This window comes from Anolis sagrei, chromosome 5 (assembly GCF_037176765.1).
Source record: "Anolis sagrei isolate rAnoSag1 chromosome 5, rAnoSag1.mat, whole genome shotgun sequence".
Lineage (NCBI taxonomy): Eukaryota > Metazoa > Chordata > Lepidosauria > Squamata > Dactyloidae > Anolis > Anolis sagrei.
Window position 1 is genome coordinate 45,317,294 of NC_090025.1, and position 19,690 is coordinate 45,336,983.

At 39.6% G+C, this 19,690-nt stretch overlaps 1 protein-coding gene across 1 annotated transcript in view; it reads right to left on the minus strand.

Annotated features, from left to right (window-relative positions):
* Positions 1-5,752: 5,752 nt before the first annotated feature.
* The window catches only part of MGAT4D (MGAT4 family member D), a 40,658-nt gene continuing 26,720 nt past the window's right edge, over positions 5,753-19,690 (minus strand). The window contains exons 9-15 of the mRNA XM_060776204.2: positions 18,851-18,981; positions 14,699-14,806; positions 12,031-12,224; positions 10,749-10,827; positions 9,189-9,252; positions 7,354-7,466; positions 5,753-6,029 (exon numbers count right to left, since the gene is read on the minus strand). Of these exons, the coding sequence (XP_060632187.2) occupies positions 6,012-6,029; positions 7,354-7,466; positions 9,189-9,252; positions 10,749-10,827; positions 12,031-12,224; positions 14,699-14,806; positions 18,851-18,981 (707 nt within the window). The 3' untranslated portion in view covers positions 5,753-6,011. The remainder of the gene's footprint in view (positions 6,030-7,353; positions 7,467-9,188; positions 9,253-10,748; positions 10,828-12,030; positions 12,225-14,698; positions 14,807-18,850; positions 18,982-19,690) is intronic.

Below are 19,690 nucleotides of genomic sequence, written 5' to 3' on the forward strand. Positions count from 1 at the left end.
CGGGCGTCTAATTGTTTTGGACTTGAAACTCCCACAATTCTTAATTGATTCAAATCCTTGATGATATTTATTTATACCCCCCACTTTTTCTCTCCACAAGGAGACTCAAAGCAGCTATTTGTTTTTGTGTCTACATTGAAGGAAGAAGTCCCACTTTCTTCTGCTTCCCTCAGGCCTCACCCAGGAATCCTGTGTTCAATTCTGGGCCCCACAATATCATGGCAATTTTTTTTTCGTGTTAGGAGTGAAAAATACATAAACAAATAACCATCCCACCAAAAACACACAGGAGTGACGAGAAACTGCAAATTCCTTCTGGTGTGAGAGAATTGACTGTCTGCAAGGATGTTGCCCAGAGGACGCCCGGATGTTTTGATGCATTCCAGAGCCAGGGGGCCACCACCAAAAAGGCCCTCTCCTCCATTCCCACCAGCTGCACTTGTGAGGGTGGTGGGACTGTGAAGAGAGCCTCCCCGGAGGACCTTAAGGTCTGATAGGTTAATAGGGGAAAACATAAATTCAATACTGGATTACATGACAGTGTAGATCTAGCCTAAGAGTCACCAAGCTTCACTGTGCAGTAGTGAACCTGAGTGTTTCTAGTTTGTTTGTGTGTGTGTGTGTGTGTCAGGAGCAAGGATGATGCCCAGGGGACACCCAGATGTTTTGATGTATTACCATCCTTGTGGGAGGCTTCTCTCATGTCCCTGCATGGGGAGCTGCAGCTGACAGAAAGAGCTCATCCGCGTTCTCCCTGGATTTGAACCTGTCGGTCCATTTCACAGCACAATTCAAAGTGCTGGTCCTGGCCTCTAAAGCTATATACGTCTCCGGCCCAGCTTACTTGTCCGAATGTATCTCTCCCTACATTCCACCTCGTAGTTTAAGATCCACTGGGGAGGCCCTGCTCTCGGTCCCATCAGCCTCACAAACACATCTGGTGGGGACGAGGGACAGGGCCTTCTCGGTGGTGACCCCCCACCTGTGGAATTCACTCCCCAGTGAGATTAGATCAGCGTCCTCCCTCCTTTCCTTTAGGAAAAAACTGAAATCGTGGTTTGGGAACCAGGCTTTTGACTAGCAGGCACAATGGCACTTTGGACATTGAACTGGACCATATGATTGTTATGCTAATGGAAACAGCTATATGACTGTATCATTCATGTTATTGTTTTTAATTTGTTATGTATTTATGGTTTTATATTGTTATTGTGATATTGCGGCATCAAATTGTTGTCACTGTGAGCCAATTTGACAATTTGAACTGAAAGGAGGAAACTATGAAAAGGAATAATATCTGTATATAAAAAACTCAGTAAAGAAAGAACAGCACTCAAAAGTGGGGAGTTCCAGACAAGAAACAATCAGGGACAGCTAATCACCTCTCAACAAAGGATTGTGCCGGGCAGGAAGTGGCCAAGCCTTGAAACTGCAAGACTATACCATGCTAATCAAGGTGACCTATGGCAGCATTTACACTTGCATTCACACACTCCACAGATATATAAACCTTACTTGTCTAGTTTCCAACAGACCTTACAACCTCTGAGGATGCCTACCATAGATGTGGGTGAAATGCCAGGAGATAATGCTTCTGGAACATAGCCATGCAGCCCGGAAAACTCAGAGCAAACCAATATTAACAATGTTTAATACTTTAAAATATTTGTATATTGTATATTTTAAGTTGTATTGTAATCTTTCAATTGTGAGCCACTTTGAGTCTTCGTATGGAGAGAGAAGGTGGGATATAAATAAGCATCGTAATAATACTGTTTGAATATTCATAGTTAAAAATATATAAAAATATCAACTGTTTGCAATGCTGTTTGCTTTAATTCTTGTTATTGGCCATCAAGTTGACTTTGACTTATGGCAACTTTGTGAATGAAAGACCTCCAATATCTCTGGTTGTCTATTGCCTTGCTTGATGTAGTTGTATCTTGCAGGTTTCATCCCAAATAGGGAATATGTGTGTGTGTGTGTGCGGGCGTGCCACACGAACCCAACAGAATGGAATTTTCCCTAATGCACCATGATGCTCCAAGAAACACTCTTTTTTTTTCAAAATAGTTTATCTTTCCATTCAAAGGGCTAACAGTCCCAACCCCATCCATATGGCACTCCAGTGTAACCATGGAGCAAGTTGCTATGGAACATCACCTGCTTGTTGCTGTGTACAGAGAAAAGTTCCCTATGCAGTTTCTTGGTGGCAGGAGCCTTGCTCTCCACATCAATATCCCTTAAGAGTTACTTCAGTCTAAGTTTTCAGGGCATCTTCCCACCCTCCTCAATGCCTTAAATTAATGACAGTTTAAGTTGCTGTACTAAATTATACATTAGGTGACAGATCTTATTAACCCCATTGTTCATTCTTTTTGAGCTCCTTCCTCAGAAACACATTCTTTCACTACCTATCTCATCCAGGATTTTTATCAATTTTATCCTAGTACATTTGGCCCGCCCACTGTGTTCAGTTTCTCTATCATGTAATTTTGAAACTGTTTATTTTGTTTTTTAATGTATTTATTTTGATGGTATTTTTGCTTCTTTGTATTTTATTTTGCTGTACTGTAATTTTGGGCTTGGCCTCATGTTAGCTGCCCCGAGTCCCCTTTGGGGAGATGGTGGCAGGGTACAAATAAATAAATATTATTATTATTATTATTATTATTATTATTATCTGTTGGCAATATTTTAGTTTTGGGTTCCCTCATTATAATTTTTTAAAGTCAGCTTTCAGACATCCTGTTGTGAATTTCATCCTGACCAAAAGTAAGAGGAAAGGATGATAGAATGTTAAATCCTACAGTGAAATGTGTGTTACTTTTCACATCTCTCTGCAACACAACTTGGAATGTAACTGAGAAAGTAGCATGCACATATTAGGCTAACAGTGGGCAACTTCTAACAGATGTGGGGATGGGGGGGGGGTGTTTTGTTCATACAGCACTAGGCAACCCATAACCAGAATAAAACAAAGATATAAGCCTGATCATTCAACAGTTAACTTACAGATCAGATGAGAGTGCTGCTCACTCATTCTGGGGAGGAGGCAAAAGAGTCCCTTGAATAAGCTTGGGTGGGAGTGCAGCTGAAAGCTCTAGAGGGGTTTTGTCAACTCAGTTCAAACCATGTTCAGTAGGGCATGGCTGCAAGAGCTATCAGGCTTCCCATCCCATCCCAAACTTGGCACACAGAACTTCCATGACCAACAGAAAATACTGTGTTTTCTGATGGTCTTTGGTGACCCCTCTGACAACCCTTTGCAACCCCTCCTTAGGAATCCTGACTCCCAGGTTGAGAAACGCTGCCCTAAACCGAGCTGAATATTTTTTTGGCTGTTTAATACTGCAATCCAGTGTATGTTTACTAAGAATAAGCTGCGTTTGACATATTGGAACTTGATTCTGTTGTAAATATGCTTAGGTTTTCATTGTTATGCTGCAGTCCTTTTGTATGTATGTATTATAAGCCCGAATGAACATAATTGCACTTGGTTATGAATAACAATTGTTCTCCAAATATCACTTCTCTCACTAGGAAGTCATGATCTTAGCCCCAACCAGAGTAAGGCCCATTGAATCAATGAGGGCGTGATAATAGTTCTAAAATAGATAGGACTATTTGATTTATAGTTTTGTAATGCAGTGACCAGAATGGTAGATTTTAAAAAATGAAACCTGGGCCCAGATCCACATTATCACCATGCCCATTACCACGTGGAGATACACGAGCACTTCAGGTAGCAACAGTGGCAGTCCCTGGTCATATGTTGCTACATATTTTCTGTCATCTTTTCAAAGGGCCCTCTACACAGCCATATAACCCAGAATATCAAGGCAGACAATCCACAATATCTGCTTTGGACTGGAATATCTGAGTCCACACTGCCATGTAATCCAGTTCAAAGCAGATAATGTGGGATTTTATTCAGTTGTGTGGAAGGGGGCTGTAGTCAGTTTCCCAATTTGAGGAGATACTTTCTCAGCTGTCAGTCCAGATGGCTTTGGTATTTGTCATGATAGCGGGAGCATTAACTTGTTTTTTGCATCAGAGAATGACCTACTCTTTTTCCACTGGAGAAGAACGAAGCCACCTGTATTTTCCCTTTACTTGGCTAAACATTGGTTTAAGAATAACATTTCAATTTGCTAGAACAATACCAGGTGAAATGATTAAATACTCCTCAGCTCAGCACTGCTGTTCCAATTCATTTTGAAGCATACTCCTCCACAAAAAGGAAATTAGGGGTCCATGTAACATCCCATATAGATTACTGCAACACACTCTACATGGGGCTGCCTTTGAAGACTATTCAGAAGCTTTAACTGGTCCAACAGGCAGCAGCCAGGTTGCTCACCGGAGCGATGGACATTGAGCACACAACTCCCCTGCTGCACCAGCTCCACTGGTTAACAGTCTGCTTCCGAGCACAATTCAAAGTGCTCACTTTAGCCTTCAAAGGCCTATACGGTTCTAGCCCAGCTTACCTGTCCAAATATATCCTCCCCTATGAACCACCTGAGAAATTAAGATAATCTGGGGAGACCCTGCTCTTGGTCCTGCTTTCTTCGCAAGCACACTGATGGGGATGAGAGACAGGACCTTCTCAGTGGTGGCCCCTCAGCTGTGGAACTCTCTCCCTAGTGACATCACATCAGCCCCCTCCCCCCTCACCTTCAGAAGGCAAGTAAAAACCTGGCTCTGGGACCAGGCTTTCGGATAATAGTGTAGTGCATAGGCATGGGCAATCCATGGTTCTAAAGTACTTACAAAACTAAAGTTCTGGTGGTGAACACTAGGGGGCGCTACTGCTTTGCTTCTACAGTGTTGCTAAAGTTCTGGTGGTGAAAATTTCAGAATTCTAAAAAAACCTTCAAAAATTTGTTATAAATGGCAGTTCTGTCATAAAATTGGCAATAATGAAATAATAATGAAATGTTGAAAATTTTGTTAGAGTTCTGAAATTTCACCATCAGAACTTTAGCAACACTGTAGAAGCAAAGCATCAGTGCTCCCTAGTTTTCACCACCAGAACTTTAGTTTTGCAAGTACTTTAGAACCATTTAGAACCATGGTTTGCCCATAGGATTATGTACAATTATTATCTGCCTCCCCAGACTATATTAATCTCTGAGATGATTCATAGGGGAGGATATGTTCAGACAGGTATGCTGGACCGGAACCATATTGACTTTGGACCACGATCTTTGGATGGCATGGTTTCAATGCTAAATGCAATCTTTAAAATGCTTAACTTGTATTAATTTTAACTCAACTGATTTTAAGTTTTTAATGTCTGCATGTGTTGCAAGGCATTTAATAATTATCGTATGTAAGCCACCTTGAGTCTCCTTTAGGGTAGGGAAAGGTGGGGTTTAAATGGAGTGAATAGGTAAATAAATAAATAACGAAGCTTTCAAATGATAAAACAGGCAGGTATTATTTTAGGATTGTAATGTCAAGAATACCCCAGGCAGCATGTTTAAAGCTTTTTCCATATTTAACTTGTAAGAATACTGGATGTGCTTCTTAAAATAATGATAAAATAATAATGCTCAAGTAATATGTTGCAATTATAAGGAGACTGAAAAGCCTGCAATTCTGATAAATAGTTTTTATTTTAAAAATGTTTTAAGTGTACTACTAATCAATCTCCAATTATGAAATTTACAGGACATTTTCCCAGTCTTCAATTGAATGTATTGCTTAGTTAGTGTGCATAGGATAGTTGCCTTATTATATTTGTTCAAACTATCAATATGCATTTTATTTACAAAACAGTCATTGACATTTAAATCGCTATGAGAAATATTTCAAATTCCGCATTTAAGATGTAATCAGATTCTTTTTAACATTAATAATACTCTATACAAAAAGGACAATTTTCCCCACCCCAATACACAGTATTAGAAAGGAGATTCATTTTATTGCTGAGCATTTTGTTGCTACCACTAGATGGCCTTCCTCCAATGCAGCATTGAAGACTCAAAGACATCTCTTTTTCTTCATGTCCTTATAAATATCTGCATTAAAAGGAAAAGGAGGGGTTGTCAGTGTTTACAAAATGTAAGATTGAAGACAGTTATCCAGCTTCATCCCTTCTTCATACAAAAGCTAAATTTACATAATTTTTACTAGCCTCCTCGATGTGTCCCAATAAAATAGTGTGATTATTTATGGACTTCATTTTTAATGAAAAGGTTATGTCAGTATTTAAAATTCTGTCTGAATTGTATGAATAATAGTAAAACCCAAAACGGACTCATATAGCCAACTCTTTCAAAATGCCGCTTTCTACTATATTTAACTACACTTGGAATTATCCAAAAAGAATGAACACAAAGTTGTTTGCTTTTATAATATCTGTCTCCAAATGCACATGCAGAACACTTCTGGACTAGAGGGCAAAGAGATCTCCAAAATACACATATTTCCCAAAATTAAAAGTAAAGCCTGTTTCCCCATACATATAAGAGTATTCTTGGATATTTATCCAATGAGGCTTAAGCATGAGAGAGCTAACGAACTAAACCTATTTTTTTTAACCAGTTCCTATCTCTGTATGTATTGTAGATCAGCCACCAGAGCCTGATGGTTTAACTGATGATTTAAGAGGATTGTGAGCATTCCTGTGGCACAAAGTGATGGGCTCTCAAGTCTGGGAAATGAGTCAGAAGTAGCAACAGCAGATAAGGAATCGAATGAAGAGCTGAATAATAAGGAGGGTTCCCATGGGAACCCACCTATAGCTATGGAAATCTTTGTTTACAAATCAGAGACGAAAATAGATTGCGTTGTTCAGAGAGATTACGTGGGAAAGTTGTGAAGGAAATTCATGGGAAATAGAAAATAGACCAAAAAAAAAAAAAAAACGGGAAATAGAATGATTTCATGGGTGTCTATTAAACAACAAGTTGTTTACCTTAAGGTCAGTTCAGGCAACGCTGCGTTAGTGTGAGAACCTAAGCTTGAGATCACTTGTTCCTGGTTCAAGTAAAGCTTTGATTTTGGATTTAATATATCCTGGAAGTTTTCTGTGTTCCTGTTCATGTACTCCTCTTCACGTTTTACTAGTTATACCTTCTTGATTGTGGACTTATGCTGTCTCTGTGATTCCTGGCTGTTCCTGGACTTTGTCACCTCTGGATCTTTATGAGATATTTGAATTATTGTTTGGATTATCACCTATTGCTATACCTTTTTGGATTATCTAGCTTCCTTTCTTATTCCTGATTTTTATATGCTGTTTATATGTTTTGCAATAAACGGTTTACTTATATTCCTGGACTCCTGTGTGGTGAGATTGTCATAGGTGTCTCCAAGCCTGGAGTGCAACAGTATCCTTACCTCACTCAGTAACACCCACATGGTGGAAGTAGAATGGATAGACAATCGAAGAGATCGTATTTTTCCAAAAATTGGGCTAACAATGCCTTCTGCCTTTCCATTTTCAAATGCACCTGTGTATGTATGAAAACACTGGCTTTAATATAAACTATAACAAAACTATTTTTCCAGGCCAGCCAATAGTAGTGGCCTTTGATATATTACATTAGGAAAAGGAAAAAACTAAAAGTATTGAAATTATACTCTTAAAATCTTAATCACACAATTTCATTTAAGAATTAACATTCATTTCTTTATTAAAAGCTATTACAACTGAATTAGATTATGAAGGGAATAAAAAGAACAATTGCCCCATCTATACTGATCATTTAATGCAGTTTCATCATTCTTTATTTTAAATTGTTCTGTGGGAGTTTGTTGCCTGGCTGACACAGTTTGACACAGTTTGCAACTAGCCTCAAAATGCATTGAATGGTCAGTATAGATGTTTTTGTTTTGTCACAAAAACAAAGAATGATTGTATATTTTGGTAGCTGTAGCCTTCCCAAATCTATGTGTGTAATGATAAGAGTGTATTATACAAACCTGAAACTTTGTTTTCAAATTAAGGCAATCAGGCAAGCTGTTGAAGCTTTTTGTGTGTGTGTGTCAGGAGTGATTTGGGAAACTGCAAATCGCTTCTGGTGTGAGAGAATTGATTGTCTGCAAGGAGATTGCCCAGGGGATGTCCGGATGTGTTATCATCCTAAGGGAGGCTTCTTTCATGTCACTGCATAAGAAGCTAGAGCTGACAGATGGGAACTCCCCCGCTCCTTGGATTCGAACCACTGACCTTTCAGTCGGCAGTCCTGCCAGCACAAGTGTTTAACCCAGGGGTTCTCAAACTTTTTAAACAGAGGACCAGGTCACAGTCCCTCAAACCTTTGGAGGGCCAGATTATAATTTGAAAAAAAAAAACGACTTAATTCCAATGCACACTGCACATATCTTATTTGTAGTGCAAAACAACACTTAAAAACAATACAATAATTAAAATGAAGAACAATTTTAACAAATATAAACTTATTAGTATTTCAATGAGAAGTGTGGGCCTGCTTTTGATTGATGAGATAGGGTTGTTGTTGTTGTTGTTGTTGTTGTTGTGTGCTTTCAAGTTGTTTCAGACTTAGGTTGACCCTGAGTGAGGGCCAGGTAAATGACCTTAGTTTGGGGACTCCTGGTTTAACCCATTGCACCACTGGGGGCTGTTGAAGCTAAAGCCACTGTGATGTTGTGGTTTGGCTCTTGGATTAGGATTCTCAGAGACTAGAGTTTCGAGTCCCTGCTCAACCATGGAAACCTCCTTAGTGACCTTGGACAAGTCGCACTCTTTCAGTCTCAGAGAAGGCAATGGCAACTACCCCTGAAAGAATCTTGTCAAGATCATCGTAAATCATAAATAACCCAAATGCACACACCACCACCAACAACAACAACAAGGCTGAGAATACCAACTTTTTTGACATGGTGGTGCTTCATCTGAGCCATACTACACAAATTTGGAATTATGAAAGTGGCAGTGAAATATCAGATTGAAGAAAATCCATCTTGGTAATCCTTCTGCCAAACCAGTTAAATACAATGATAGAGAGAAGAAGAAAAAACGCTGGAGCTCAGCTTCAAACAAGGTACATGCCAGGACCACTGAAAGAAAAAAGCTAAAAGTAGGAGAAATTGCATGCATTTTCATAAGTGTTTTTTGTGCTCCTCCATTTCCATATGCACTCTTTCATAGGTCTTACAATTGTGACACTTAAAGTTGAAGAATATATCAACCGTATCAATCATTTATTTACCTATTTGAAAATATCCATCTAAAGTTTTGACATTTTGTAGGCCTGCAGATTGTATGTCGATCTCCTGTAACACATGAAAACAGAAAGTCAATTCCAATTAATTTTCAGAAAGGAATCATCAGCTTGTATTGCTTACATTTCACTTTCACAAATTTTCCCAACCTAAGATGTTAATTAGAGCTAGGCCAAAAGTGTCTTCATTTATGCATCTCAGTGGAGTTATACACCTTTACTTCTTTGGTAAACTTTGGGTGCATAATGAAAACCATTTGATACTACTTTTAACTACCATAGCTACATCCTAGGGAATGCTGGGATTTGTAATTGAGTAAGGTACCAGAGACCTCTAATCTGCTCTTCTGATATACAGTATTTTCATTCACTGGACCAAATTTGGCACAAATAACCGATACGCCCAAATTTGAATACTGGTAGTGTTGGAGGAAGGGGTTTCATTTTGTCATTTGGGAGTTTTAGTTTCTGGGATTTATTACTAACCTACAATCAAAGAGCATTCTGAACTCCCCCAAGGATGGAATTGAACCAAACTTGGCACACAGAACTCCCACAAGCAACAGAAAATTCTATAAGGGTTTTGTAGGCATTGTGTTTTGGAATTGTAGTTCACCTACATCCAGAGAGCACTGTTGACTCAAACAATGATAGATCTGGACCAAACTTGGCACAAATACTCAATATGCCCAAATGTGAACATTGGTAGAGTTTGGAGGAAAATAGACTTTGACATTTGGGAGTCGTAGTTGCTGGGATTTATAGTTCACCTACAACCAAAGAGCATTCTGAACCCTACCAATGATACAATTGGGCCAAACTTCCCACACAGAACCCCCATGTCTTGAAAGGACTTGCTGGTATGAGCCTCCCTCCAGCCTCACACGCTCTCCCTCGCCTGCACATGTCCACCATGCTGCCATGTGCCAAGCATGCCTGCCCTCCCCTCCCTGCTTGGAGTCTCAGAAACAGCCCTCCGCTTAGATGAGAGGCCGGCTGAGAGGCTGGCCCAAGAGAAGGGCTTTTGGTGAGAGGATTCGCTGCCTTGTTTCCAAAAAGGAAGGGAAGAACAGGCAGAGAGGTCTTCAGCCTTCTCTGCCAAAGGAGTTCCAAAGACCATCAGAAATATATGTTTTCTAACTGTCTTTGATAACCTCTCTGACCCCCCCCCCCCCCGCAATCTTCCCCAGGGATCCTGACCCCCAGGTTGAGAAATGCAAGATTTTGTATTTTATTATGAAAATAGAGAAGAGCTGCTATCTTAGTATATATGCTCAGCTGCACAAGTAATCTAAAATTATGTTTTCAAGTTAATAATAGCTTTGTAAAAAATAAAATCAGAGATAAATATCTCTCCCTCCAATTTTCTGCAATACATTTTCCCCTTCCAATTTGTTTTCAGCATATGATGGAAGCATGCACTTGATTGGCAAGACTGGATGAAAGGAGAGTAGAAATCACTTTTAAACAAGCTGATAACAGCCTTATTTTGGGGGCAGGGGGCGGGGGGAAGAGACAAAAGTGATTCACGTGAACTGGAATACTTACACCATCAGGCAAAACATCTACAGTAGTATTTGTCAGTTTGTCGCCGGGATGTTCTGGATTTCCACTTCGAAATAAGTAGCTGAAAAATACATTATTTATATTCCTTACTAAGTCTTCTGTCCATGTGTAATGAAAAACAGTTGTGGAAAACTGAACAAATGAAAGAAGCAATAGAACATAAATTGTTTAGTTTTTAATGGGTCATTTTCTCTATCAAAATTGCCCTTAGAAGATAGAAAAGATTAGGTTGCTCAGGCAGAACTATTTGGGGGGGGGGGGGGTGTCATTAAATTGAAAGTGCATCATATAGCCCTAGCATGGGCAAACTTTCTAACTTGGAGGGCCACATGATGGGCCACAGCAGAGTGGGTGGGCAGGCCGGGAGGGAGCGGGTTCTCCCCAAACTGTCCTTTCCTTCCTTTCTCCTTCTCTTTCGGAGGCAGAAAGTGAATGAAAGATGGGAAACATTTGGATTCCAAAAGGTTTAGCCTTGGTCAGGATGAGATGGTGGATGGGAGAGAAAAAGTGTATCCATTAGACCCTGTATTGCCAATTCCTGATATAGAATCCTGGAGCTGGAAGAGACCCCCTGGGGTCATCCAGTCCAACCCCCTGCCACGCAAGAAGGCACAAGCAAAGCACTCCCCATAGACAGCCTCTGGGGAAAAGCCTCCAGAGAAGGAGACTCCATCAGGCAGCCTATGCCACTGAGGCAACCATTGCTCCCTGGTGCCTCGTCCTCTAGAGAAGCAGAAAGTTAGTTTCCCCCTTCCTCCTCCTCAAATCTTGAAACATAGTTCTCGTGTTCTCTCTCTACCTTCATTTCTCTCAGCTAAACATCCCCCAGGAGGAAAGGAGGAAGAAAAAAGGGAAGGGAGGGAGGGAGGGAGGAAAAAAAGGGTGGAAGGAAGGGTGGAAGTGATGGAAGAAAGGGAGGGAAGGAAGGGAGGGAAGGAAGAGAAGGAAAGGAGACATGGATGAAAGAGAGAAGGAAGGTAAACAAAAGGGAAGGAAGGAAGGAAGGAAAAAAGGAAGGAAGGAAGGAAGGAAGGAAGGAAGGTGAGAGGGAAAGAGGGAAGGAAGGATGAAAGGGTGGAAGGGAAGGAAGTATGGAAGGAGAACAAGGGAGGGAAGGAGGGAAGGGAAGGATAAAGATGGAAGGAGGAAGGAAAGAGAGAAGTAAGAATAAATTGGTGAGAGAGAGGAGGGCCTGAGAAAAGAGCTCAAGGGGCTGCATCCAGCCCCCGGGCCTGGGTTTCCCCATACATGATATAGAACCTACCTTTTAATATCCAATGGATGCCAAAAATTGAAGAGGATATAATCTCCAGCCACAGGTGCAAAAGCCCAGAAACAATCCACTCCTCTATAAGCCCTCACTAGATTAAAGTGCTGGAATGCTTTTAGGCTTGTAGTCACTTCTGCAGGAGGGTTGGCATGTGCTCTAAATAGTAAGCTTTTGGAAAAGTCTTTGTCCTATAAGACACAAAAGTATATTCCTGACTAAAGGGAAATATTGTGTCAGATACTGGTAATTACCAAAAAATAGACAAACTGCAATCATGATGCTCTTAAAATATTATCTCTCTATATAAAAGCTGAAACGTGTGCGTATGTTTGTACCTCAAAGGCTCCTATATGGCTCGATGGATCTCGGCCCAACTTGGCACACATACACTTTATTATCCAAATTAAATTACTGACTGGATTTCAACTAAAAACAACTTCCTTTTAAGGCTTGGGCCCTAAAAAACAAATAAAAAGGTATGTTTGTGTGCAGCACTCAGGTGTAACCACAAGAGGGCAGTGTATAAATAGAAAGAATTAGCTACTGACCTATAGTTGTATATATATGCAGTGATAAGATGCAACCACAATAAGGAAGTATATATGTATATATTTGAGTATAAGCCCCCCTCAGCTTATACTCAGGTGAGGGTCCTGGTGGGAAGGCGTGGAGCAAAAATAAAGGTTTCTTTTAGCCCCATGCCTTCCTGCCAGGACCTTCACCTCTGCTCACAGCAACCGAGCTCTCCTTCCTCTCCTCCTCTCTCAGTGCAGCGTGTGCCTTCTTCTCCTCCTCCTCCTTTTGGCACCAGTCTTTCCCACTTTTCCTTATACACACAGCATTTTATTTATTGACCTTATTTATATCCCACCTTTCTCTACTACGAGGGAGACTCAAGGTGACTTACAATGGCACCTGCACAGTGCCACAAAACATACAATATTCACTTAAAACAATTTAGATTAAAATTACTAATACAATTTAGATTAAAATTACTAACACAATAACATGATTAAAATACATTCAAGGTTAAAATACACCATCTAAGGCCATTCCTTGATCAATTGTGCATATTCCCAAAATGTATATTTAAAATAAACTATGGTGATTATTGGAAGGATACGTAAGCACATTTACATTGAAGAAGTTTAGGATAATGATGCAATCAGAGCTGGACAGTCTTATCTTTATTTATGTAAATATTTAAAACTTTAAACCTACTGATGCCTCAATTAATGTAATTTTATTGGCATCTATTTTTATTTTGAAATTTACCAGTAGCTCCTGCATTTCCCACCTTTGGCTTATACTTGAGTCAATAAGTTTTCACAGGTTTTTGTGTGGTAAAATTAGATGCCTCGGCTTATATTCGGGTCAGCCTATACTCGAGTATATACGGTAGTTAGAAAGGATTCGCTACTGGCCTTCAACTCAAGTTTGTGCAGAACTAACAGCAATTCTGCATAAACAAACTCCGAATGCTAAACACTTTCTCTTGGGGATTATGGGGTCTGGATCAGGACCTCCAACTGCAAATAACAGCTGTGTCCAGTCCTTCCCTCAGTGTCTGTATTAGACTGCACCGAGCTGCCATTTCTAGCTGAAATTACTAAACAACATGTTCTACAGCTATAAAGAATAAAAGTCTTAATATGTTGCCCAATTTAATGCTGAACAAGAACGAAGTGGCTCTTTGTCAACTTTAGATAGAGACCTCTCTCATTCAGATCAAAGTATTTGTTTTCTTGATTGTTGTAGGTTTTTCGGGCTCTGTGGCCATGTTCTAGAACCATTCTCTCCTGACGTTTCACCCACATCTATGGCAGGCATCCTCAGAGGTTGTGAGGTCTGTTGGAAACTAGGCAAGGGAGATTTATATATCACACTAGAAAATGAATCCACTTTAAATCCGGTTTCTGCCTCTTGCAGAATTTTGAGGTTTGTAGTTTAATGAGGTTGTTAAAGGCTCACCCTTAAACCACAAACTCCAGAATTCTGCAGGAAGCAGCAACCGGAGTTAAAGAGGATTCATTCTCCAGTGCAAACTTGGGCCCTCCAGGTGTTTTGGACTTCAACTCCCACAATTCCTAACAGCCGGTCCTAGGAGATCCTAGGAAAGGTCCAAGGTGGGAAAAAGAACTTGTTTTTGTTGAAGGCAAGTGTGAATATTGCAATTAATCACCTTGATTAGCACTGCAAAGCCCTGCAGCTTCAAGGCCTGGCTGCTTCCTGCTGAGGGAATCCTTTGTTGGGATTCCCTCAGGCAGGAACAACCTCTTAGGATGCCTGCCATAGATGCAGGCGAAATGTCAGGAGAGAATGATTCTAGAATATGGTCATATAGCCTTGAAAAACCTACAACAATCCAGAGATTCTGGCCATACATTTATTTCTTTATTATAATCCCCTCTATACATTTTATCAACTACTTTCTTTTAAAAAAATGGTAATAATCTAATAACAGGCAGATGACTAGATCTAGTATTTGCTTATTGCAAAAAGTGGATTTCTCGCATTCACAACTACTTGTAAGGGGTTCAGATACCACACACCCATTTTTCTTGGAAAAAGCATGTATATAAGGAACATGAACAAAAACTCCACCCCTACGTAGCTGCATCATGGGCTGAGAGAAGGAATCAAAACAAAAACGACATCTTACTTTCAAAAACTGTATTTTTCCAGTTAAAGAAGAATGGAGTCCGATATGCTGAAAGAGAGATGGCTTGTAACGGATACGCAAAGACGCCTTTTGCCTTTCACAGTGTTTCTGGAAAGGAAACCATTTTCGTCATAAACAGCAGAACCAGATAACCACGTTCAGCTCCAGTTCCTTCAAATATTTAAAATCTAGATGCTTATCACACTATACTGTTACAACACTATAGCTATACCATAGAAAGCTCCTTTGGAATACTAGGGTTTCATTCACAGGTGAACAGCCCTCTGGATCGTATTGCATTGCGATCATGAATCTTCAGGCACTGAGCAGATTTACCATCACAAAAAAAGTTCACAAGTATTTCCAGAAAACTGCAAACACTCATCCTTTGTGAAGGAAATATATATTATCTGGCTGGAAATAAAGTCTTATACAGACTGTAAGAGGAAGAATAGCTCTGTGAGGCAGGCTGAAAACTGGGAAAGAAGGAGAAAATTAAGAAAGACAGAGAAAAGGAAGAGAAGGTGGCGTGAAGAAAAAGCAGCTGAGGCAAAGTAAAGGCTAATAGAGAGAGAATATCTAAAGAAATATCTCAGTCCTATGGTCTGAGGAAGCTACATACAAAGTATACGAATAGTGCACCATTTAGAGATAAAGAAATTCATATACTGATTTGAACTAAGCAGTCGATTATTTGATTATATGCATCTAGCTGACTTTACAAATATTTGATACATACTGTATAGTATATGTTTGGTTTTCAGTCCCTTTTTTAGGCTGAAAAAGCCCCCTCGGCTTATACACAAGTCACGGTTATTTATTATTTTATTCCGTTATTACTACTACCTTTATTATTTTACTCTAAGGTAACAGCGCTCCATCCAGTCATGCTGACCACATGACCTTGGAGGTGTCTACGGACAATGCTGGCTCTTTGGCTTAGAAATGGAGATGAGCACCAACCTCTAGAGTCGGACACAACTGGACTTAATGTCAGAGGAAAACCTTTACCTTTACTATTATTATTATTATTATTATTACATTTATAATTTAACTTTATTATTGTTATTATTACATTTATTATTTTACTCTATTATTATTATTATTATTATTATTATTATTATTACAGTTCCATTATTTTGCTCTATTATTATTATTATTACATTAATTTACTTTATTTATTATTATTATTATGTATTGTCAAAGGCTTTCATGGATGGAATAACTGGGTTGTTGTAGGTTTTTTGGGCTCTATGGCCACACTCTAGAAGCATTCTCTCTTGACGTTTCACCTGCATCTATGGCAGGCATTCTCAGAGGTTGTGAGGTCTGTTGGAAACTAAGACAGTAGGTAAATTGGGTATACATATCTTTTGAATGTCCAGGGTGGAGAAAGAACTCTTGTTGGAGATAGGTGTAAATGTTTCTATTATTATTATTATTATTATTATTATTATTATTATTACATTCTTTTAATTCTATTTATTATTATTACATTTATTATTTCACTCTAGTATTATTCCATTAATTATCTTACTTTATTATTACTGATATTATGACATTTCCATTATTTTGCTCTATTATTACAGTTGTTGTTGTTGCATTTATTGTTTTACTCTATAATAATAATAATAATAATCGTAAGCACATTTACATTGAGGAAAGTTAGAATAATGGTTTAATCAGAGTTGGACAGTCTTATCTTAAATTACAGTTTTATGTAAATATTCAAAAACATTTATCCCACTGATGCCTCAATTAATGCAATGTTATTGGGATCTATTTTTATTTTGAAATGTACCAGTAGCTGCTGCATTTCCCACCCTCATCTTATACTTGAATCAGGGCCGTAGCCAGAAAAAAAAATTCGGGGAAACCTGCCTCCTAGCTCACGCTGAAGCAAAGAGCACAGCAGGGGGCAGAGCAACCTTCAATAGCCTGCAGCTCCGCCCCTGTCAACCACCTCCACCAAGTCTGGCCTCCTTAATGAGAGCATTCAACACACACACACTCCCAACTTGGTTGCTTCACTACATCGGCTATTGCTGCAAGTAATGACAGTGTGAATAAATTGTCAATATTTGCTTGAGATAGTGCTTACAGTTCTGGGGGGACTCTTAATTTTTTGCATCTCATAGACTTAGCATGGGGATTGGGTTAACCAGTTAAAATTAATGAGTAAACCAGGTTTTTTTTAAAAAAATCTGAAACATTTCCGGGGGGGGGGGGGTTTGAACCCCTAAAAACCACCCCCTCGCTCCAGGCCTGACTTGAATCAATACATTTTCCCAGTGTTTTGTGGTAAAATTAGGTGCCTTGGCTTATATTTTGGACGGCTTATACTCAAGTATATATGGTAATACAAATGAAACTTGTTGTTGTTCATTCGTTTAGTCGTCTCCGACTCTTCGTGACCTCATGGACCAGCCCACGCCAGAGCTCCCTGTCGGCCGTCACCACCCCCAGCTCCTTCAAGGTCAGTCCAGTCACTTCAAGGATGCCATCCATCCATCTTGCCCTTGGTCGGCCCCTCTTCCTTTTGCCTTCCACTTTCCCCAGCATAATTGTCTTCTCTAGGCTTTGCTGTCTCCTCGTGATGTGGCCAAAGTACTTCAACTTTGTCTCTAGTATCCTTCCTTCCAGTGAGCAGCCGGGCTTTATTTCCTGGAGGATGGACTGGTTGGATCTTCTCGCAGTCCAAGGCACTCTCAGCACTTTCCTCCAACACCACAGCTCAAAAGCATCGATCTTCCTTCGCTCAGTCTTCCCTAAGGTCCGGCTCTCACATCCGTAGGTGACTACAGGGAATACCATGGCTTTGACTAGGCGGATCTTTGTTGCCAGTCTGATGTCTCTACTCTTTACTATTTTATCGAGACTGGACATTGCTCTCCTCCCAAGAAGTAAGCGTCTTCTGATTTCCTAGCCAAAGTCTGCATCTGCAGTAATCTTTGCGCCTAGAAATACAAAGTCTGTCACGGCCTCCACATTTTCTCCCTCTATTTTCCAGTTGTCAATCATTCTTGTTGCCATAATCTTGGTTTTTTTGATGTTTAGCTGCAACCCAGCTTTTGTGCTTTCTTCTTTCACCTTGATTAGAAGGCTCCTCAGCTCCTCCTCGCTTTCGGCCATCAGAGTGGTGTCATCTGCATATCTGAGGTTGTTAATGTTTCATAAATGAAACTACCTTTATATAAATTAGGATTTTAAAGCACTATTTGAATTAGCTGTTAAATCTGAACACACAATATCTAAGGTGTCTAAGAATAACTGAAACATTTTTTAAAAAATACAATCACATCAAAGAAGAGAACATTAGATAATTCTATAAAAACTAGAAGTTTTAAAATGAATGTATTAAATAACTATGTAGGATTGAAGACTATTTTTGTTTTGTTCTCATTCCACAGTGCAGTAAATATTCATATTTATAGCATGTTGAAATGTGATTTTTTTTCCCTTGTAGGTGAAATATCTGTTAACACTAGTCTTTCAGGGAGATGGTTCAGTTATTTATTTATTTATTTATTTATTTGGAGTGCTTCTACCCCACCGTTCTCAACCCCCTAGGGGAGACTCGGGGCGGCTTACAAAAGGCACAGTTCGATGCCTAACAATTCACAAAATACAGTACAATATACAATACACAAATTTACCATATAATGTCAACAGTTATAACTAATTAAAACAATCAAACTGTATACTAGCAGCAATAAAATCATCTTGTGGTCAATGTTCAGCAATTCATAGTCCTTTTTACTTTAAACTCATCTACATCTGTCCCATAACCACTGTCAAATTCCAATTGTCAATGGTAATAATTTTGAAACTATCATCCTAGTGCAAATACAACTTACTTGTTTTTGTTTTTGAATTGTGTCAGAACTGACTTGAGAAACTGCAAGTCGTTTCTGATGTGAGAGATTTGGCTGTCTGCAGAGATGTTGCCCAGGGGATGCCTGGATGTGTTGCCATCTTGTGGAGACTTCTCTCATGTCCCTGTATGGGAAGCTGGGGCTGACAGATGGGAGCTCATCCCATTTCGCGGATTCGAATCTCCGACCTTTAGGTCAACAGTTCAGCCGGCACAAGAGTTTAACCCATTGTGCCACCATGGCTCCTAACTTACTTGTTCACAAATGTAGTACTTACTGCATCTTTCTCTGGATGGCAAATTTTAACTGTAAGCAATTGATCTAGAAGCCAGTCAATTGGTTTATCTCGGTAGAACATCAAAAAGAATTCTACTATCAATGGTAAATCTCCACACCGGAATAGTTTTCCTGAAAATGCATTAAAAGAAAGAGAGGGGAAATGGGGAGGAAGAAAAGGGAGAAAATCATAATCACAAATTTATTTACAATGCAGGGCACACTACAACAGTTATTTATTTAACTTTCTCAGTACTGATCCATTCCTAGTGGTTGAGATTCAGACTTTACTTGGGCTAAGAGTAAACCCATTAAAATCAATATGGATTAAATCTCATTGGTTTTGATCCATCTAACAAACTTTGCTATAACAGAACTTGGCAGGGGTGGCTGTACTTCACCAGCTCTAGGATGGGGGTCCAACTGAAGATGGTCAATCTCTCCCTGACCTTGGGCCCATCCACACAGTACCTTTATCCCAGGAGTTCCCAGTTCAAAATAGAGGGTGGCCAAATAAGATCCTCTGAAAACACAGGAGGAACCGCTACAAAGTACTAAAAACACAAGATTTTCAGTTGCAGGAATGTCCCGGTTCTGACCGGAAAATATGGATCTTCGAATCTCTGTATGTCCTTACACTCGAAGAATACGGGATTTTTTATGTTATACATGTTGGTTCCTGATTGGTTGTATCTTAAGAACATGGCAACAGTTGACTAGAGGGCAAAAAACTTTATCCTGGCAAGAGAAACTTCATCCTCCACATGTTTAATGAAATTTGCGACATACAAACAAAGGTTTTGCCCTGTAATCAACTTTCCCCATGTTTTTATGATAAAAG